Here is a 22,315-nt window from a genome sequence, read left to right as displayed (position 1 = left end):
AATTTGTACCGAAACTCAAGGACCATGTGCTGTATCGATTTCGAAAGTTAGATGTCAGCTACTGTGACCATGCATTCACAGATGAGGAGCGGAATTCGGTCATAATTTCAGATAATAGGCTATACCCCGTGCAAACTATGCAGGTACTTGACGTGTGTTGTGACATTTACTGGCTTACCATCATTCAACCCACAGGTCCATTACACGACTTACGATCTTAGACAAGAGTATGACACTGTCAATCCTCGGACTCACTGCAATGTCATGGTATTATCTGGCGAAACAAAGCCTCAACATGCATACTGGTATGCCCGAGTTCTGGGCATTTATCACATGAATGCATGGCTTAATATTGAAGGTTGAGTCAAAAAACACCAAATTGAGGTTCTTTTTGTGAGATGGCTGGCACCTTTGAGCGACCATCAATCAGGGATGAGCTGCGCTCAGCTTCCGAATGTCGCATTCGTCAAGGAATCTGACCGTGATGCCTTTGGTTTTCTGGACCCTGGTCAGGTCATCCGGGGTGCGCACCTGATCCCAGCTTTTGCTTCTGGCTGTGGAACCACCTCCCTTCGCCATGGAAAGTCATTCGCACGTCAGTGCGGCGAATTAGATGACTGGGAAGCTTACTATGTTGGCATGTAAGTACAGCATCCCATCCTGTCGTCCTCACTCAAACTATGGACCGCTCAGATTCATGGACAGAGACATGTTCATGCGGTACACGTACCATGGAATTGGACATCCAAAGTTCTTGCAGGAGATAACGAAGGCTTGCGCGGATGAAGGACCTGGGGATGGCCCAATGTCAAAAGAAGACCAGAATGGCTACGACGGGGATTGGAAGAGCCATATTCCGCCCTATAAGGATGGAAGAGATATTGGTAATGGCGATGGTGGTGACGATGGCGATGACGGAGCAAGGGGGAATGTGACGATGACGGGGAAGAAGATGAAGACGCCGATCAGGACCAAGACCAAGATGAAGATGAAGACGCAAACTATGACGAAGACAAAGGAGTAGAGGGCGCAGATGACTGGGATGCAGAAGATCATGACGAATATCTGTACTTCTAATTCATGGCGTTTAAGCTCAGTAGGTGCTAGAGCTTTTTGTTTTCAGACAACCTCTGGATGTTCACCATCACCCCATCTTGGTGGATGGATATATCACTTTGGGCTATAGCCCTAAAACTGGGATACATCCATTAGCTGAATTATCCATATCCAAAAGGATGTATCCTTCAATACATCCATGGTGAATCCCAAATGAGCATTAATATTATACACAGCTGCATTTTTCGCATTTTTGAAACTCAGCTATGTTTTGATTTCTAGGATATATTCTATATTTGGTGATGGATGTATTCATATGTTATAACCACAATTTTGGCTTCCAAATGCGGTAATTCATAAAACATATCTCATTTGGGTGACCTATAGCCTCCCCACATTATCCCCACACCCCATATTTCCGCATTTTTGGCCACCTACTGTGGGAATTTCCCCACAACACCCAAAACATCACCCAATATGGTACACCCCACAATTTTAATTATTCCCACATCCTCCCCACATCATTGCAGCTTCACCACCACACCACAATAGCCCCCCCTTTATATATAAGTAGTAGTTTAGTATATATATGTGTAATATAATATAATAGGCTACTTTTTTTGTTTGTTTGTGTGACTGCTCCTTCTCCAGGGGCAATTCAACATAGGGCAGGATACAGAACACTTTCGCATTTTTGCCCCTTTGGTGGGAAAGTGTTCTATGGTATTTAGAACATGTTTATGAGCATATATGAGTAGATTCTCATCTTTATTTGATCCCCTAAAGCATCCTACATCAATAGATATAGCACATATGCAAGAAAACATAGAATATGTTCCTATTTAATTATTTCTAGGTGAACAGACTTGAAAAAATGATTCCCAGCATCTATTCAACAATAAGAACAATGTATCAGGAGTCCATGATCATAGGATTATCCCCTGTTGCATGGTGTGCCCCCCTTCTCCTGGTGGTTTACCCCCTGTGAATTTTTTTTCTGTAGGACCAGACCTCAATTGAGATATGGGGCCTATTTCTATGTATATTTGTAGTATATCTATCATATAGCTGGCCCAGGACACACATAGGATCCTGCTACAAGGACAAAAACATAGAAAATCCCACTTTTGACACTTTTAATGTTTTTCAATATCTTACTCTTACATAAATAACCAGCCCTGCTCATATATAATCAGTAGTACATTGCCACATGTGTTCTACACCAAGAATCAGCCCTACATAGGGCGCAAATTTGATATCTAATGTACAGAGGGTATTTCTACTGATAAGAAGCCTACATAGTAATTAAGCTTGTGATAGGTGATCAGAGACCTGGAATGCCTCTCATATATGTCCCTGATGATGAATCTGAAGTTTTAGAAAGATCCATGAAGGACTGACTGAATGACAAGTTAAATGACATATATGTGAAAAGTGACAATTGACATCTTTTCATACAAAGTTACATTTATATATGATGCAGCTCAAATATTTCATTAAAAATATGTAGAATACATGGTAGACTACCTAAATAACCTATACTACATACTGCTCTGAGGGTAGAGGTGGGTGGAAGGGATCCAGTGTAAAAGTGAGTTGAGCCAGCATTAAAGTCTGACCACTACTCAACTGACCATTTTCGATGTTTTGAGTATTTGAACTTTCCCACACTCCATTTCTTATCTATTTCAATTCTCCAGCTCTCAATTCTGGGTTGATCTTTCTGTAAATTTAGTTCTATACTATTGAATATATCTGAAATGCGTCCAAGGTGTCTGATCATTAAATATCAATCATTGGAAGGTATGGGCCCCTAATCAGTAGAAATGACAAGCATATACATAATCTCAATACTCTAGCATATTGTGAGCTGATCCTAGTCATAGAAAGCAATCATATACACTATCATAATTATACATGAACAGGGTAGATCATTTACACAAGAGCAAGATACTGAAAAACATCAAAAATACAACTTTCTATGTTTTTGTCCTTGTAGCAGGATCCTATGTGTGTCCTGGGCCAGCTATATGATAGATATACTACAAATATACATAGAAATAGGCCCCATATCTCAATTGAGGTCTGGTCCTACAGAAAAAAAATTCACAGGGGGTAAACCACCAGGAGAAGGGGGGCACACCATGCAACAGGGGATAATCCTATGGTCATGGACTCCTGATACATTGTTCTTATTGTTGAATAGATGCTGGGAATCATTTTTTCAAGTTTGTTCACCTAGAAATAATTAAATAGGAACATATTCTATGTTTTCTTGCATATGTGCTATATCTATTGATGTAGGATGCTTTAGGGGGTCAAATAAAGATGAGAATCTACTCATATATGCTCATAAACATGTTCTAAATACCATAGAACACTTTCCCACCAAAGGGGCAAAAATGCGAAAGTGTTCTGTATCCTGCCCTATGTTGAATTGCCCCTGGAGAAGGAGCAGTCACACAAACAAACAAAAAAAGTAGCCTATTATATTATATTACACATATATATACTAAACTACTACTTATATATAAAGGGGGGGCTACTGTGGTGTGGTGGTGAAGCTGCAATGATGTGGGGAGGATGTGGGAATAATTAAAATTGTGGGGTGTACCATATTGGGTGATGTTTTGGGTGTTGTGGGGAAATTCCCACAGTAGGTGGCCAAAAATGCGGAAATATGGGGTGTGGGGATAATGTGGGGAGGCTATAGGTCACCCAAATGAGATATGTTTTATGAATTACCGCATTTGGAAGCCAAAATTGTGGTTATAACATATGAATACATCCATCACCAAATATAGAATATATCCTAGAAATCAAAACATAGCTGAGTTTCAAAAATGCGAAAAATGCAGCTGTGTATAATATTGATGCTCATTTGGGATTCACCATGGATGTATTGAAGGATACATCCTTTTGGATATGGATAATTCAGCTAATGGATGTATCTCAGTTTTAGGGCTATAGTCCACTTTGAATGTATCATTCTAACACTATCGCCTCTCACCATGATCATTACCATGTACTCATGTCACTGACACCCGCGCGCACCCACCTGTAATTGTTCATTAGAATTAGACTATGCAGCATGTGTGCAACAATTTGACCTTACTTTACTCTCGGTTCTCTTGTTTCTTTGTATCTCAATTTTCTGGTAGGATACTAGCGAATGTATTTGATTCTTAAGTTTGCTGTTAACAGTTCACTTGGAAAGGTCCCGAAAAAGCTCGACCAAGTCCAAAAGGTCGTGCTGACTTGCTACAATGATGGCATTCACAATTTTGTTGCTGAGTCTAATGCTATACTGGGTTTGTTGACTGGTCCCAAAGGGTACTTCATATGAAAAGGTCTTGAATAGCATCATAAATCGAAATATAAATCGGGCAAAATCAGAGCGATCCATGAAATTGAGACGAGTGTGCTGTTGAACCTTGCCTGCTGCGATGACACCATATTAGATTTCTGTCACAAAATGTAATGCTCCTCTACATATGTTGACAAGTGCCAAAGGCACCCCCCACAGGAAGGTCTTAAATGATATTTTAATTCTAAACTAACATGACAAAAAACGAAGGTATTTAAGATGTATAACGGGAGTATGCTGTCGTCCTATGTCGGTCTCCATTGCCATAGGGCACGACCTTGTTATGAAGTCCCACGCTGTTCTGCATTCGTCGACGAGTGCTAAAGGCACCTCCCACGAGAATGTCTTGGATGAGGTCATAATGCAAAGCAAAAGTAAGACGAAATGACAATGTTCAAAATGATCACCACCAGTATGCTACCACCCCTCGTCGGCTGCAATGCAGGAATGTCATCACATTGTCATGCACTGCTCATGCTACTCTGAATTTGCAGGCCTTGATGGCTATGTATTTACAACTCAAAGTTTTAACAGTATGAATGATCATATTTAGCAGGAGCAGAATTATATCCGTCTACAGTTCGCACGGCTACAATATCAAGGTCTCATCAAATCACTGATGATAGTGGTTGTTATATCACTGATACCCTGGATAATTTCCATATGGGCCTGACCCTGTGAGGCTGCCGCGGTCTGTTGAACCTCCAAAGCCTTTTGTTGCGATTCTTGATTCAACTCGATGAGCTCAGCAATCTGTGCTCTGGCGGCCACACATTCGGCCTGGACCATCGCCATCATTTCTTTGTGGGCCTGATCCTGTGAGGCTGCTGCGGCTGCCATGGCTTGTAAGGCGGCCTGCTGAAACTCCAAATCCTTTTGCTGCAATTCTTGATTCGACTTGATGAGCTTGACAATCTGTGCTATGGCAGCAGCAGCTGCCTCAGGCTCTGCTTTCTGGTGCACTTCTATATCGGCAAGGGATGGACTGTATGCTTCTGGCCAACTCTGACTAAATAGACTTCCCATCTCTGAGTTTGCCCAAGGATGGTAATGCGTGGACCTGTCAATGGTAACGTCGCATGATGCTCCCATCTCTTGGACTGAAAAACTTACAGGTATGTGTATGCTTTGGAAAGAACAATCAGCTAACAACGATGTTCAGAGTCAGTCCTGTGGGTTTTCAGGATAAGAACGAAAACACGATATGATGAGATGTCTGCCTGGAGGCATTTTATATTGCACTGCTTGCAGACCAAGAGAACGACATGCGGCGAGGTGCTGGCTATGGGCTGTTCTATATCCATATATAGGAATGGGACCTGGAGGCAACGAGGGTAGAATTCCAATGGCATTATGTAATGCACATTTTGTTCTCGTGGACCGCAATTCGCCCTAAATCACTATACTCAGCAGCTATGAAAATGAGTTACTAGACCATGCGGATATGATACACTCAACTGAGTTGAAAGAAGATCTCGCCGAAACTTCCCATAAAAATAAATTAGTGTTTCAATATTTCAATTATTTGATTACTAATTGTTCAGTTAATACCTCAAAGTTATCAAGTACGTAAATGTTCAAACTACTCACCACTTAAACATAAATTTTACGACCAACTCTTATACTCACCTTACAAAATGTCTAACACCTACAATTAGTAAAATCACGGCACGTCAGTCTGTAGACTCATAAATAGTATTATACGTTTTAAGTCCCGTGGCCAATGACTAGGGTGATGAGGATGATTTAGCTTCCCTTTCATTCATATTGAAACTAGTGACTTACTTCTGTGCAATATCATTTTGGCTACAGATCTGTAAAGCCACAACTTGGCCACGGGCGTCTTCGATATGACACAATTATGGTATAACGTCCAAAAGTTAGGACTCACCAGTAAGTGGCATCCTGCTGTGAATCGGTACTTTTGACTTCGTATGTCATTTGTTGGAGCAGTGGATATCATATGGCGGCAGTTAGATACACCTGGTCTATTCATTTGATAATAGATACTACATTATAATCCTAAATGTGATGGCCCGTTTGTTACAATCTGTCACATGAGTCAAGCTGTAGTAACCATAGATCAGTAGCCAAACTTATGCCCTCTCGATATATGTTTCAAACTATTTTTACTGTGGAGCATCTCTTGCACTTACTTCGTTCTGATGCATGATTTCAATCTCAGGCAGTAATCGCATATATTTCATAAACAGTGACAAAAAGTAAAGGTTTCCCAGACACCTCCAGGGTATATGTATTGGCTGTCATTCAATGTCTCAATTGTGTAGCCTCGCCATGTTACACAATTAGGTCTACATGGGGGATACACGATGCTGTGGCAGCAATGTGCCGTGTGTGACAATTCCAGCTTCGTTTGTCACTCTAGATCCATGCCATTCATTTGCGTTTCTGTTCAATTTTGATTATTCTAGAATAGCTGCGCATCCATTATACTGATCCCACAATGTAAATTATTGTGTACATAGATAATACAAATAGGTAGTACATGCATTAGTAAAACGTATCACTGGCAGCGTCTGGCAGAAGTGTTAGCAACAGAGTATTGCGCTACATTCTGAGGCAAGTAAGTAGACACATTGCGAGCCCCAAAGACCTTTCTACAAAGTGTAAGAAATGTACGAACAACAGAAAGCTTACAACACACTCACCTGTTCCACCAAACAAGAAGAGTGTCGATGGAGGCTTTGGCGGCAGATGTAGGTAGATGCTCGAAGTAGTCGATGATGTAGATGTAAAACTGACGATGATCAAACTCATCATCAACGATACACCAGGCACCACAGCTTGATAAGGCAAATCGTAACTGGGATTCCAGGTCCCTTCAGTTATCCTCGTGTCTAAGAAAATTATTAAACATACTTGGACTGCTGAATAGGCGATAGCTCGCGGTTGAACTGAGCGCATTCCTAATATTGTCGCAATGTTGGACTGGGTGCGCCGTTCACCTGAGGTCCTAGACCGCTTGTGCGATGATTCCTGGTAGCCCAGGGGTTCTTCTTCGTCAGGTCGTATCTCCCCAGCAGAGCTGGGGGATGTAAAAATATGTTTGAAAGTCTGTGCCAATAGGTGAGTACAATCCCTTGAAAGCAGATACTAATACCCACCCTGACGAGCCAAGCACTTTTGAACAGCCCTTTTGTCGGGTCGTCAGGGTCATATTTGCCGTTACTATACAAGAATGCTGGCCATGAATGAGCAGTGACTTGGAAGTCAGGCTCGTAGTTTCATATCCCTTCCTTCGTTCTATAGCTATAATCAGTATGAGGTGTAGTAAGCCGGTTAGTGAGGTCATACCTTGGATTGGCCCAATGGAAATCCACAGGACATAGAAGTTCCCCGGTCGCATCATGATAAAATCCACGTCCGGACTTGTCGACTGAGGAGATTGGTGGGTTGGGGGTAGGACGGCTCTCATTGAGCCACGAAGCCACTGTTTTCTTCAAAGAACTAGCATCATCGCCCCGTGCTGAATCGGCACCTTTATTGAGCTGAATTCAATTGGGTTTAAACATTGATGTGACTACTTGCATGGCGGACAACTTACCTTTTGATAAGCAACGTTGAGCTGATATCCGTCACTTTGAGAGTTTATAAGGCTGCGGACACATGGAACCCAGCGAAGTAGCTGTTGAAATGACTGATAGGTTCGTTCCTCCCTAGAATATTGAAAACAGGATCAAACCAACCGACTGAAGTACTCGAGCATAATACTCACTCTTCCGTGTGTTGGTCATCTTCATCACATAGAGCGCTCCTTCGATCGTGCTCTCCGATAAGGTCCTCAACCCTGTCAGTTAAGCTCACGAGGCGCCGGACGGCTCGGCCAGCAGGGACATATATATCACCATGGCTATTGGACGTCAGCTGCGTCAGATACATATAACAATTCATGTTAGTACAACACCTTTTGTTGCGATGGCTTTCTCCCTGCAGCTCAGCATTATGCTCTTCTAGAGCAGCAATGCGCCGTTTGAGAGCGTTATGGGTTGCATTAGGTGAATTGTTGTCAGAAGGACTCGGAGACTGCGACATGGGTAATAGGAACTTGAAGGAAAAAACGAGGGTGATTGACGTACCCAAGATGAAAGCTTTTCAAGCACCAATATTTGAAATTGACGTGGGGTAAGATTTACGGATGTAGAACAAGATTTACGGTCGTCAGAGCCGCTGTAACAGGAAGGACTGCAATGGAACCATGGCCAGATTACGATGCGCGTGGGGACTAAAGTTGAATAATTAATAAAATGCTCCACTCTGTTTGAATGGAGCAGACCATGATGTCGTTATACGGACCCTTGTGGCGTTTCCGAAAAGAACGGAAATGTGGTGTCAGAGCAAAGGGGTATTGAGCGCAAGCGAAACTCTGAGTCGGATCTCATTGCGGAACTTGTAGCGTCATTGTAATGTCATGGTGGGTCCATGCAAAGGCTCATCACTGACATCAAAGGTGGTCGTGGGTAATAACGAGACAAAGTCAACTAGCAGCAAACAATATCAGAACGATGGAGCGAATCGGAAGCAAGACTCACATCTGTTATACCTGTCGTTGCCAATTCGTCAGGCATTCCCAGCCTGAAGCGCGAAGCAACTGTGAAATAAACACTAGTATAAGAGTATAAGCCTGCTTGATGGTGAAGGACAACTTGAAGAGCATGTCCGATCATGCCCTTCCTCCATTGAATAAGAGAAGACTGAAGTTGCACACGCTGGGCCAATCATCCTTGCTACTGCGGGAGCCACCAGGGCGATCCCATTGGTTGCCCCGAGCGAGGCACAATTGGGAGCAGCAGCTCTGATAAAGTGTGATTCCGCAAAGGGTTCTGGGTGAAATTGTCGCACTTAAGAAATCATACATTACATCAACTAAGTTCTAACAGATACATTGAATGACTTACTGATCGCACAGCAGTAGTACTATATGAGGGTAGGACTGGCAGCGCATGCACACACGCAGAAGTTGGCTGGCTAGGGATGGCCTATGTCAAGTGTGACAAGTAATCCGGTATAGCTGTAATTTTCTATGTATGTTGTGATCAGCCAACAATAGTTTCAGTAGAATTACTTACGAGGCTCCGAGTCTGCTTGGATGTATGCGGTCCTATATGAATGAGGCTGTGCCGCACGGTAAGTGTTCAGATCAATGTGCACGGAGTTTAAATTTACCTTGTTCTTGATGCTCGACAACAGGGATGACTGCCGAACTCGAGCTCTTCAATCCACACTCAATCTCAACTACTTGTCACCCCGACCCTTTGTCAGTAATTTGACCTTCCAGTCGTGAGTGTCCGTGATCTCACTTTGCACAAAATTTTCACCTAATGTTTCGCAGCAACGACTCGGCAAGGAGGTCACGATCATGCTCGCCTGGGGTCCCAACTTGGACGGCCTCTATGAGGACTTCTTTCCAACAGTTTGGAAGTAAGTGCGTCTACTTTTGTCAAGGACTACTTAAAATTTTGCAATTGTTTCAGGGTCAGCAAATTCGGGAAGTCGGGTGGGTGTTCCTATTCTCTTGCTGCCAAGTTGCCGACTCACATATGAGCCCTCTTTCCAGGTCCATACTAGGCTACCGCAACCTACACTGCCCAGTAAGTAATGACAAGATCAATAGTCTTGAAAGTCGCTTATATATTGTATAGGCTTGCCGCTTGCTTGCTCCAGAGCACAGGTCGAGAGTGGGAAGGTCATCAGCGCTGCGACCTTCGTCAACATCAATGTGAGCAACTCTCATCTACTCTGAAATTGCTAGCACCAACGCAAGCCATAATGCAGAACAGCAAGAAACAACCTTGACAGAAGCCAACGACGTCTATCATTTCTCAGTAAGTCTGGCTTCCATTGATTTTTATCTCGACCACCAATGAATACCTCGTGTAGCCCCTCCCTCGCCAGTGCGTGCGTGTATACGTCTAGTATATAGTCAGGCTGTCAGGTGTAGCGAGCAGGTGGCATCAGCATCATATTTCCTATAGCTACCATGTATTCATATTTTAAATGGAATATTAATGCATATTCACAATATTCACAATATTTAAAATCATTATTAAATAAAGATCATTAATCTGTACACCATATATGTGGTTTATTATATATATACGGTATACATATGGTGTCGTTTTGGACCCATGGTAGCAGCTGGCTCGAACTTGATGGCCAAACGATGTCTTCGAGGTGATTGAAATCCGGAAAATCAACCGTCTGGAAGCCGGTTCATACCATAGGTCCAGAAACGGCTAAAACTTGACCCTGGGGTCACATTCCAGCCAGGTATCTACCGTCGGAAATTTTTGACAACACGCAGTGCTTGTGCTTGAGGAGCTAGAGTTGAAAAAACGCAAGTCAAATGTGCAACTGTACATCAGGGACTCACGACTCGGACTCGGAGTGACCATGAACACTGTCCGCGTGCACCATTCCGGCAAATGCCGGAGATGTCATAAACCTCAGCCAAATCGGGATATGTACGAATCTACGACAGCACGAACGACATTAACTCACTCTAAACATTCTAAACATCTACCGCTCCAATAAAACATGAACAACAACGCTGATGCCAACGGAGGCGGAGGAGCCGGAAATCAGAACGAAGACGCAAACCAGGAGCATCAGGTACGTCAAGAATTTTTTAATAAATCAGTACTCACTGGTATTCTACAGATTCCTCAACATCTTTTGCAAATCGTACCGAGGCCACGCAACGTGATGTTCACGATGACCGAAAGGCAGCGCGTAAGTAACGAATCATTCAGGAGTTACAGTTTTTAATATTTTCGAAGCAATTCATGTACATTACGTGGGCCGGTGCACGAGTCCGCGTGCGTCAAGAACTCTACCATCCTGAAGAACCGGTTCAACCCCACCCTCAGCCCCCGGTCTGGACAGAAGAAACGCGCGCCATGATGGTGCTTTGGCTCGCGAGGGAGCGCCAAATTTTCCGGATGGAGATGGAGGAAATGGAGCGTCTCCTGGGCCTTCGGGGTGCGCATTAATGCTTCTAGGTAAGCTGCTTTTAAAATTCTGAAAATTTCAACGGACTTACGAATATTAGACCACACACAAGTTCTAAGAGGCTAGAATGAGGTTAAGCGACTGCACATTGGACACTTGCGCGATGTACGTACCATGTAACACCACCATACGATACGATGTAACACCACCATGCAGAAAACTGATGTGGTAAAACTTCTTGATAATGTGATACGCGCAGACGCAAGCCACACATAGTCCGGTACGAGCTCATACAGCTCGATCGGTGGATCCACATCAGGAACGCGGTGCCCATGCATCAGTCCAAAGTGCATCAGACCCAAGTCGTCATCGTCCTCGTCCTCGTCATCGTCTTCGTTCTCCTCTTCACCCAATATTTCAAGATGGTTTGACTCGGGTGAATCGGTGATGTTGCGTCGCACGGGTTGGAAGGGACCCCACATGCGTGCAGGTCCGAGGTAGCGCATGTCATAGACATGTCTGCGTGCAAGGGTGCGGGCATCAGTGGACTGCCCTTCAGGGGTGTATAACAAGGGTCGCGAGCGTGTGATGGGTAGGGGAGACATGTCTTCGTCCTCATCAGGAGCAGAAGTTGAGTCTAGTGATACTGACGTAGGTGCTGCTGGCGAGGCTCCAGGAACGGATGTGTGTGTGAACTTGGGTACTGGCGCGGCAATAGGTATAAAGCCAGTACAGCAGATGAGTTTGTGGAATAGCTGGCCGACTACTGATCCATCCCACTGTGACGCAGATGTTAAAGTGGGCTGGTACGGTGCACAACCCTGGACATCGAAGGACAGCTTTGCCATTAGCGTGCGCATGAGCTCATGAGTATCCTAGGGAAAACACGCCGATACACCCCATCATAGCACTTAACCACGATGCCGTTCTCATAAGCATGGACAAACTCACCATCCAGGAGGATACACCACACTGCATGGAACAGCTCCCGCTTGCAATGTGTAAGTATATCGTCATAGTTCTTCCTCAGCGAAAAGGTGGATATGAAGCTTGTAATTGACTCTGGTAGCTACATGAGATACAAATCAATAACACGTCACTGGTTCCAGACATCTAGAAAGCTTACAGTGGGAATAAAAGCTATTGGGTGGCAAGCGCCAGAGTTAGGATCCGAATGAACATGTTTTGATAGATTCCCAAAAAAGAGATATATCGGCCATGCAGTAAGCTAGGAATTCCAGTGTGCACCTGCCCTGGCTGAGGAGTGGGTGTCTGAGAAGGCATCTGAGCATATGGGTTAGCACTGGGGCCAGGCGGAGGAGTGGAAATAAAATGAGGCATGAGGAGATCGTGAGGACCGTGAGTCATGTGTTAAAGATAACAGCCGGAGGTAAAAAGCAGAGCACGAACGAAATCAAAGAGCAGGTATCACTGTAGTGTCAGTACTGTAGCACAACAGATACTCGGAGAAAGGTTGATGTCCACTCACTGCAAATCATAAGATAGACGCCGTCAAGGCTATCACTTTGCCTCAAGGGCATGCTTCAAAAGCTCCCGTGACAGCTGTTATTGCACTGAGTGCATTCCATTTCAAGAATGAGCAGGCTTACCTTGATGAAGATTCTGAACGGTCTGTCTCAAAAAATGCGTACTGACTTGAAACGCGGCAGCTATGAGAGTTGAAATCAGGGAATTGAACCAAGAAAGGCTAAATCTGTTAGTCATGACTCAACACTTGAGCTTACTAAGCCCAACTTGTCTCAAGATGTAGGTGCACGAATGATATCAAGGGTTAATTAGGTCACTGGGACACTGCTTCAAATACACGTGCTAGGAGAGCAGTTTGCTCTTGGAGTATCATAACGATTTCTTTTCCTAACCCAGCAAGTCTCTCTTTGTCCCCGTTATCGGTGGTACGCCGCTTCTTTGCAGGTGGAAGTTCTACTTGTGAGGAGTTTGTGATATCACGAGCAAAGTCCCGGCGACTCTGAGCCTTTTCATGCTGAGGTTTATTAGTATTATGCGATAATTTGAGACAAGGCCTCAGATGAGACTCACTTGCAGCCTGTGAGATTTGCAGCCAAGGCTCGAGTCGCTTGACAAGGCACGTTTCAAAATTGTCCGTGGAATATTGACAGGAAAATCTTCATGCTAGTAACAAGAACGCTCATGAGTTATTTCGTCACATGGTATTAGGAAATATTACCTCCTGCTCAGCATCTTCTCTCGTGTTGTGCGTTGGTGATTGTGACCTTTGGGAATCCAATGTCTCCTGAGCATTGAGACCTGGTTTCGCTCTTGATTGATAGCAGGCTTGACTGTATATGTAGTTTCCTTGCGAATCAGCTGGTGCTCCTTGACCATTTGCGGGGAAATGCCATCTTTCAGAATCTGGTGAGTCTCTGACTCCGAGGATTTGTGAAGCACCGTCATTGCGACTAGAGCCTCGAGAGCTATGTTCAGAGCTTTTATCAGGATCATAAGGCATTGTGAAAGATATCTGACAATTGATCGCTACCTCATCCTCCAAGTCAGGCTAGTAGTACCTCTTACCACCCTAATGATATCATTCGTGGAGCATCAATTACATTTTCAAGTACATGATTCACGGCGACCTGACTAGCATAAGTTTTGCATATGCTGTATGGGGAAGAGACAAACAGGTGGTGCTCAGGTGGAGCGCGAACGCGAGGTGGACGCGAATTGGTTCCGCGGGATCAGATGTTCTGTCCTTACATGTTAGATTTTCCGAACGTGGTAAGCTGTATGTCAACCGTACTCGGATTCAATGAAGTGACACCAAGGCCAATGGGCCCCAGATCGGCCTGAGGATCGTGTCAGACAGCGGCACCTTTCTAACTTGAAACTCCAAACCTGTGACTCAGTCTTGAACACTGCACTGATAATATGCTCCGTTTGCCACATGAGATCGAAAGGACAGTCTTTCAACTTGCAGCAGGCGTCCATCCTGCAAACGATGTGCACTCGTATTTATTGGTCGCCCCCAGAGTTCATGACTGGTAGGCAAAAGTCCTGAGATATGCTGGATTCAGTTGTGACTTACAAGATGGTAATAGGATTGAAGGATTGATGTATCGAACCGTTGTCCTTGCCAGTGAGGCACGAGCATGCCTTTTTGTTGATTCACTTCGTTCTCGACCAGTGTTTGCTTCTGTGAATGTCAAATCTCTCTGTATTCGCGGTATGGTGCAACTCACCACGGCGGTAGAGGTCATACAACTGTGCAGTGGTATTGTCGACCTCGCCCTCTGGATTCTGCCAGAGGGGGATCATGACATGCTGGATCACCTATTGGATGCATTAAACAAGCTACCTTTATCACGGCTGTCTATCCACTTATCGACCGTCTTCCGTAGAACTGACATGCCATTCCTACCATCCATCTCTCTATTCAGCAAAGTCACCCACCTTGACTTGTTGGAAGGTTGGGTGCTTTGGGGCTCCCCAATCGGCATACATTGCCTAACACAACTTACACATATTTCCCTTCGACTGTTCACTGATCAGACGGCACCAGCCTTGCTGCAAATAATCCTTGCAGATTGCATTCACCTAAAGGTATTGGTTTTGCGTGTAACAGAGGAAGTTGGCCGGGTAGAGAAATGGTTGCAGGAGCACGACGGTCTCGATGATCATTGTATTGTTGTGACGGCCAAGAGCTCTTGTGATACCTGGAATTGCAGAACAAGCGATGGTATGAGTCTGTGGCAGTATGGAGATTATATTGCAAAAGGTCGAGACGCGATACATGAATGTACAATTTAGGCGCCGAGAATATCTGCAATGATCGTATATGATCATATGGCTGTCGTTGTACATTTGTATTCATTTGTCTGCAAGTTTATGAGTAACGATGCACCAAGTCCTGACTCCATTTCCGCCAAATCTAATGTTGACACTTCTTCAATCATTCGCCGTGTTACCCATGTTATATTACATCGCTCGCTTACCAGTATACCATACTTTCTCCAATAAGAACTGGTAAGCATCAGTCCTCCACAGTCTGCGTTCAGTCTTGATCTGTGGTGCGGATCTATCGCCACCATGAAGTTGAATCTCACCACCATAACCATGACATGGAGCACAAGAAAGCAGGATCTTTCCTTGGGCGTGTTCACTGCGCCATTATGGCCCTCGGCCTATGGGACTTGGGTTGCGCTGTCGCGTTCGTTCTTGGTGAGTACTTGTATTGTATCGCTAAATTATCTCTGATGTGCTTGGAAAGGTTGTGGAATCGGTGTTTTGCTTCGCATGTTCTGGGTAATGTCTGTCCTCGTGTATCGCACTGTCAGAGATGAGCGATCGGAGAATATCAGCCACGGGTACATCATGTTCGAACATGATGCAGAGACCCACTTCGTGCCTCCTCCTGAATACACTGACGAGAATCCATTCCTTCCCCTTAAGCACTCCATCTACAAACTTCCTGTTCATTCGCTAAACAAGCTCGAGTCCCTTGCTCTGACGTCCCATGACCTTACAATTTCGCCTGCTGTTGGCGTCAGTGGCTGGGGCACATCATCTACCGCGGTCGCCCCCTTCATACGCCCAACCAATCTCTTGTTCCTCTTCGAATCTGGAAGCACCTCTCTCACACTCCAGTTCAGAGCCCGTCCTCCTTAGCTTTTGCGGGCGATCGTCCAGCCATCCTGGATCTGTGCTTGAAGATATGTTTCTGGACCAGATGCTCTCGTGCATCTTAAATCTCTGATTCCAACTCGCAACACTACTGCGATTGATCACCACGAATGTGCCGTACCATAATTTCACTATCATTTTGTGATGTTTACTATGTAGTCTTGGGAATCATACATTTCATTTGGGAATGCACTAATCTACCCATTCTGTACTAGTATCCGCCGCCTGCAGCACTGTCAGTTTCATCAATATACAGTGTCTTATGCTCTGATCTGTGTGATCGTGGAGTGGTTAGTGTTTGTTGAAGTTCCTGCATGAACTTTTTTTACCTTCTGAGTCTTTCTATGTGGGCTCTGGCTGCAGCGCATTTATTGTGTCGATGACATGAACATAGAAATTCATGATCATCAGAGGACACAGGTTGTAAAATATATGAAGGCTTTCTGGAGAGACGATGCACATATCATCTAGAGTCTTCACTCCCATCAGTTTCAAAGGAGTGAGGAATAACTCTGGCCATTGCCGCGCCGGCTCATCATTACTGAGCTGCTCCATAAAGGCTTCCAAAGTGGGATATGGAATTGATGGGTCGGTTTCAATCTCCACATCGATGAGTATGCTTGAAGTGATAGTAGTTACTGACATGGGGTCGTGATTATAGAGGAACAATGACTTGGACTCAGACTTTGATGCGCGGCTGTACTCACTATGGCATCTTTATAACAGAGCTTAGGGTACTACAAGCTCCAAGGATGCTACAAGCTCCGATCTGAGGGCGTAACATGATGCCTCCGATCAACTCACGCATGGTTCATGCTAAGCTTAATGTAAACTCCTGACCCAAAGAAGCTGCAATATATGGTCATGTATTAGCCTCACCAGTTTGATCTGAGTCATCACTAAATTCTGGGGTATTCAAGTGATCCAAACTCCACGGGTCTTGGCCGATTGACACTGCGTCATTGTGTCCTGATTGGAGTCAAAGTTTTTGTTTGTTGACTAATGGAGATCAATTAGATAATTGCACGCACCTTTACCTGCCAGCAATTGAACAGGCCTTCAGCCCAATCGCAATCGTCATGTCCACGACCAGCACAATCACTATCAGGAGTCATTCCTCACAATCCCATAGCCCTAAAAACAACAGCCAGGGCAGGCCTACTTGCAAGGTGAAAGTTATTGAACGATACAAGCAGCCTCCAACCAGGTTAGCAACGAGCCGGGGGAGAAAGCCGGCGACCAAGGACACTTCTACATCTCAAGCCACCCTCCGTGAAGTCAATCCAAATTTGACCAAGGCTCCCGTTACTGCACGACACAAGGTGCTTAGGTTTGTCTCACAATCGAATGGTGAGACAAATTGCGAGGTATGTCTGTGCGCTTCAACATTAATTTACTTAATCATTACGCTGCCAGGTATTTCGAAATATCACTCAAGCGGACTACAATTATATATCTTGCAAAATCGAAGACTACCCTGCAAGACCAAGGTAAACATATTCCAATAATCTCTTTCGAGTTATAACACACAATTCTTCTAGGTTGGAATACAACTGCAATACCCATACCCTTGTCATTGAAATGCCCTCCCCCGTACACGAGGCTATAATCAAGGTTATCGGCAAAGGATTGGAACGTCTAGACGATTATTTGCAGGATCTCATTGTCGAGAATTTACTGTCCTCGGACACCCATACTAACTTGACCATTGACGGGAACTCGGTGAAATGTGTCCCTGATGTTCTCCACGTGGTTACTGCCCTCACCAAACCCCCCATCCTAAGCACTCCTGTCATGGGCGAGGTGGCTGTATCGCAGTCCAGAGCTGATCTACTGCAGAGGCTCAGGGACAGGGTCGAGGCATTCCCAGATATCATCCTGCTCTTCATGGCCGAGATCAATGAACGCATCACCTACAGCCAACCCAAGCATATGAGCAATGCGTGGCGAAAGCTACAAAAGGATGAGAATGCTCGCCCCCGCACCACCTTCCTTTCCAACCGCACTGGACCAAGATCATTCGATGTACCCGTCAAAATTGAAGTTGAAGGGCACGTCTGGCATGCGATGTCAAGCGTGCATTTCCAGGTCTGGGTGCAAGACGTCAACGGGCGAATTGACATAGACACACAGGATCCAAATCTCACAACTCGTGGCGTAAGTCCCACCAGCACTAAGCGATTCGTGACTGATCATACTTACAACAGGAATTATTTCCGAACAAATCAATGGACAATGTCACACGCATGATGGAGAGGGGACTGTCCCGGATGAGGGAACAGTATGCACAGCTGTCCCAACAGGTCAGCCCAAATGTTGACGTTTCGGCCTTGCTGGCCGCGCCTGTCACTCTCCCCTTTGGATGGGATGGGATGCTTTCTAAGCTTGCCCTCGCAAGTCTGACAATGGCTCATGAACGTTATAAGCATTGGCATAGTGTGATGGCACGCAGTAGGACAGCCAAGCACATGGCAGAGGAAGCGTTTGATGCAGGGCCAGCCAACAACACACGTTCACGCACGCGTGCTCGCACTGCTGCACTTGTCCGGGGCCAGAGCTTACCATAATATAGTACCCACAGGCAGATGCCTGCTGCTAAACCCACCTTGATACTCATTGTCACTCAGTCCCGTCATTAGTGTTCATCATCATCTTGTACTCTAGCACACCATTTTCAGATACCCGATGTACCATCACATTGCACTCGTGTATGATGCTTTCTTGAATTGATACAATAGTTGTACTAGTACTTTTACCTTTGGCATCGACACGAGACACAACTCTGAGTTCATTCTTTGCGAGTTTTACATGATGTATGTAGACATATAGTATTTCAGGTCGATACCACGTTGCAGTGACACGCTACGGAAGTGGAGCTATTACATAGAGTGGCAGTGCTGCTAGTACTACACCTACAGTTCTTGATTATTGACCACTTCACTGCTGACCTGACGGTCGACTGCTGGGAAATGATCGACCTGAAATGAACATTAGATCTACCCTCTGCATACTTCTGTGTCTGACTTTTTGTCTTCTTCTGATGGACCATCACCGCTGGGAATGTGGGCCGCCCTGTCCAGGCAAGTTCTCTGACTACACGGGGCTTGGTCGACACCGTAGGACTTGCAACCATTACAAGCACCGCGTGGATCTACAAGCCCAGAATTTCAAACGTCGAGCTCGTGAAGACCCCCGGCATGTTAAGATGTTTAAGAAAATGAAACCCTCTATAGCGGATGAAGACCAGGTACGTGATACTTATTTTATCGTCCATGGGTGACAGGCTAATTAGTATCCAAGACCTTAGTGGCTTCATCCTCGGGCATCAATTTAGAGCAGTCAACAATCAACCATACTCCCCAGATACTGGATCAATCCAACAGCATCGCTCCTTCCCCATCCACCAACAATTCAATTGGCCACAATCCAACTAGTTCTCCTCCCCCAGACCCTTCCACCACCCTGGACTGTGATCATAATTCACGCCCAAGGCGCATGCAGAGACTCCCACTGCGATATAGGGATGAACTTCCAGAAGCACCACTACCTTTTGCTCAGGATCAGCCAACCTCGCGTCCTACCCGCATAATTCTTCATGTTTTCGACTCTATCTGCACATGTTTCAATAAGTTTGGCATTGCCCGCCAATATCGTCATCGCCCTTCATATGATCCAGATGCATTTGTATCGGCAGATGAACTCTCCAACATACGTCCTGCTGAATCCCATACTAGTGACCCCAGCATACGGAATGGTGAGGTGCCCTCAGGTGACCCTTCACGTCCACCGGCACCACCTTGGCCTTGGAAAAACATGTCAGTCTGGAGGCTGATGTCGTGGCTGGTGACAGGAAGCGATCGGAAGTCGATGACAGAGGCCAAACGTCTGGTCGATGACGTGATAAAAGCAGAGGATTTCAATGTCAATGATTTCGAGCACTTCAACCCCAACACTCAGATGAAGAATTTTGATACATCTATAGATCACGCCAACACCTTGGACATTCTGCAACGAGATGGTTGGAAGCAGACAGACGTGGAGATTATGGTGCCGTCAAAGGAGAAAAATCCTAGAGGGAATGGGTGTGTATTCTCAGTTTCTGGGCTCTTCTACCAGCCACTCACTGCAGTTATACAAGCTGCATTCTCAGAGCAGTCTTCAAAATGGTTCCATCTGACGCCTTTCAGGCGTATTTGGAAATCACCAGTCACAGGGCAAGAGCAACGACTTTACGATGAGCTTTACACCTCGGACGCATGGCTTCAGGCTCACGACGAGTTACAGAAACAAAGAAGGGATGATGGTTGCAAACTGGAGAGAGTTATTGCTGGCCTTATGTTCTGGTCCGATGCCACCCACCTAACTCAGTTTGGGCGTGCATCAGCATGGCCGATATATCTCTTTTTTGGGAATTTATCAAAATATGTTCATTCGGATCCTAACTCTGGCGCTTGCCACCCAATAGCTTTTATTCCCACTGTAAGCTTTCTAGATGTCTGGAACCAGTGACGTGTTATTGATTTATATCTCATGTAGCTACCAGAGTCAATTACAAGCTTCATATCCACCTTTTTGCTGAGGAAGAACTACGACGATATACTTACACATTGCAAGCGGGAGCTGTTCCATGCAGTGTGGTGTATCCTCCTGGATGATGAGTTTGTCCATGCTTATGAGAACGGCATCGTGGTTAAGTGCTATGATGGGGTATATCGGCGTGTCTTCCCTAGGATATTCACGTATTCAGCGGACTATCCAGAGAAGTACATCTACTCTCATCCTCGTCTCTTTTTTGACACTGACTGGGTGTTGATACTTGTAGAGTCCTCCTAGCAACCATACGTGATAAAGGGAATCGGCCATGCCCTTGCTGTCTGACTCCAAAGTCAATGTTCAACCGTGTTGGATTTTTGCGTGACGTCTCACAAAGAATGAACCAGCTACGCACATATGTTACCAATAAAGTGGCCAAAGCCCGTGATGCGATATATATGCATGGTGCTCCCATCAAGGGAGCCTTAGTTGAGAGTATTCTGAAAGATCTTTCATTGGTGCCTACTGTTGTAAGTTTGATGCTTGCTCTCGCAATGTGGAACTGACATTTCTCTAGAATAGCTTTGTAGATCGCCTCTCACCATTTGGTTTTAATCTTTTCCCCACCCTTGTGGTTGATTTGCTGCATGAATTTGAACTCGGAATATTGAAAGCGGTAATGACACATTTGATGCGGCTACTCTTTGCAGTTGACCCGCGGAAGATTGTCATCCTCAATGAAAGGTACGGTGTTCTTTTGGTTCTGATCGATTCTCATCTTTGATGCCTTCGCACACCAGATTTCGGTCAATACCTTCCTTTGGGAAAGGTTCCATTCAATGGTTCCCCAAGAATGTTTCGTCAATGAAACAGCGAGCAGCTCGACATTTTGAAGATATGCTGCAGGTAAGTCTCTATCATCTCACACACAACTCAGATGTATTCTGACCGATTTATTCATTCCAGTGTGCAATACCAGCTTTTGAGGGGCTTTTTCCAGAAGAGCATGACAACGTCATCAGGGTTCTCCTGTTTCGCATGGCAGAATGGCATGCCCTTGCGAAGATGCGCCTTCATTCTGACGACACCCTGAAATTGCTTGGCCAGTCGCTTCGAAGACTGGGAACTCAGCTTCGAAGGTTCAGCAAATTTACTTGCTCAGCCTTTCGCACTATGGAACTTCCGAGTGAGGTGTCTGCACGTCACAGGAGACAACATGATGGGTTTGAACCTCAGTCCAGACCAAACACGGCTGACCGAACAGGACCTCGACCGAAGTCATTCAACCTATTTACGTATAAGTTACATGCTCTCGGTGACTGTGTGCAATCAATACGAGCGTTTGGCACCACCGATTCATATAGTACCCAACTGGTCAGCACATTTTTCAACTGTATATATCCGTGAATTATAACTCATTTTGGACGCAGGGAGAAGTCGCACATCGCCTTATCAAGAAGTTTTACCGAATGACCAACAAACAGGATGTTCCGAAGCAACTGGCAAAACATGAAAGGCGGCACACACATATCAGGCGGCAGCGGCAGGACCTTGAAATAGACTCGGAGGAACCTGTCGAGACATTTCCAGAACTTCACCACCGCCTATCGGATTCATGCGTCAACGTCATCAACCTTGCAACATTCCTTCATGACCATTCATCTGATCCGGCAGTCAAAGTCAGAGTTTGTCCCTTGCGCACCTCATTTGACAGTTACTGATACATATATA

General features: G+C 45.1%; 7 protein-coding genes across 7 annotated transcripts; 3 read left to right on the top strand and 4 right to left on the bottom strand.

Moving 5' to 3' along the window:
- Nucleotides 1–5,020: 5,020 nt before the first annotated feature.
- On the bottom strand, nt 5,021–5,515 carry HD556DRAFT_1449863 (uncharacterized protein; the record flags this gene model as incomplete). The annotated part of the gene is made up of 1 exon (XM_041307664.1): nt 5,021–5,515. The coding sequence occupies one exon, from the start codon at nt 5,513–5,515 to the stop codon at nt 5,021–5,023; it is 495 nt and encodes a 164-aa protein (XP_041153707.1).
- Nucleotides 5,516–6,947: 1,432 nt separating this feature from the next.
- On the bottom strand, nt 6,948–8,476 carry HD556DRAFT_1449862 (uncharacterized protein; the record flags this gene model as incomplete). The annotated part of the gene is made up of 8 exons (XM_041307663.1): nt 6,948–7,041; nt 7,093–7,247; nt 7,304–7,498; nt 7,549–7,612; nt 7,739–7,932; nt 7,989–8,100; nt 8,160–8,294; nt 8,349–8,476. 8 exons carry the CDS (start codon nt 8,474–8,476, stop codon nt 6,948–6,950), a joined length of 1,077 nt encoding a protein of 358 aa, XP_041153706.1.
- A 1,070-nt stretch (nt 8,477–9,546) lies between these two features.
- Nucleotides 9,547–10,357, top strand: HD556DRAFT_1313598 (uncharacterized protein; the record flags this gene model as incomplete). The annotated part of the gene is made up of 7 exons (XM_041300815.1): nt 9,547–9,568; nt 9,632–9,702; nt 9,774–9,862; nt 9,999–10,032; nt 10,084–10,160; nt 10,194–10,266; nt 10,322–10,357. The coding sequence occupies 7 exons, from the start codon at nt 9,547–9,549 to the stop codon at nt 10,355–10,357; spliced, it is 402 nt and encodes a 133-aa protein (XP_041153705.1).
- A 1,131-nt stretch (nt 10,358–11,488) lies between these two features.
- On the bottom strand, nt 11,489–12,240 carry HD556DRAFT_1507485 (uncharacterized protein; the record flags this gene model as incomplete). The annotated part of the gene is made up of 2 exons (XM_041309054.1): nt 11,489–11,506; nt 11,566–12,240. 2 exons carry the CDS (start codon nt 12,238–12,240, stop codon nt 11,489–11,491), a joined length of 693 nt encoding a protein of 230 aa, XP_041153704.1.
- Nucleotides 12,241–13,193: 953 nt separating this feature from the next.
- On the bottom strand, nt 13,194–14,872 carry HD556DRAFT_1313596 (uncharacterized protein; the record flags this gene model as incomplete). The annotated part of the gene is made up of 8 exons (XM_041300814.1): nt 13,194–13,394; nt 13,451–13,543; nt 13,599–13,928; nt 13,981–14,032; nt 14,129–14,217; nt 14,457–14,539; nt 14,611–14,701; nt 14,822–14,872. The coding sequence occupies 8 exons, from the start codon at nt 14,870–14,872 to the stop codon at nt 13,194–13,196; spliced, it is 990 nt and encodes a 329-aa protein (XP_041153703.1).
- Nucleotides 14,873–15,428: 556 nt separating this feature from the next.
- Nucleotides 15,429–15,799, top strand: HD556DRAFT_1507483 (uncharacterized protein; the record flags this gene model as incomplete). The annotated part of the gene is made up of 2 exons (XM_041309053.1): nt 15,429–15,589; nt 15,639–15,799. Coding segments are annotated over exons 1-2 (261 nt in total), but the record flags the coding sequence as incomplete, so codon positions are not given.
- A 1,331-nt stretch (nt 15,800–17,130) lies between these two features.
- On the top strand, nt 17,131–18,618 carry HD556DRAFT_1449856 (uncharacterized protein; the record flags this gene model as incomplete). The annotated part of the gene is made up of 4 exons (XM_041307662.1): nt 17,131–17,418; nt 17,468–17,541; nt 17,593–18,208; nt 18,259–18,618. 4 exons carry the CDS (start codon nt 17,131–17,133, stop codon nt 18,616–18,618), a joined length of 1,338 nt encoding a protein of 445 aa, XP_041153701.1.
- Between the last annotated feature and the right edge of the window lie 3,697 nt (nt 18,619–22,315).

Source organism: Suillus plorans, assembly GCF_016647745.1.
Source record: "Suillus plorans strain S12 chromosome Unknown HD556scaffold_95, whole genome shotgun sequence".
NCBI lineage: Eukaryota > Fungi > Basidiomycota > Agaricomycetes > Boletales > Suillaceae > Suillus > Suillus plorans.
This window is presented reverse-complemented; position numbering and strand designations above follow the sequence as displayed.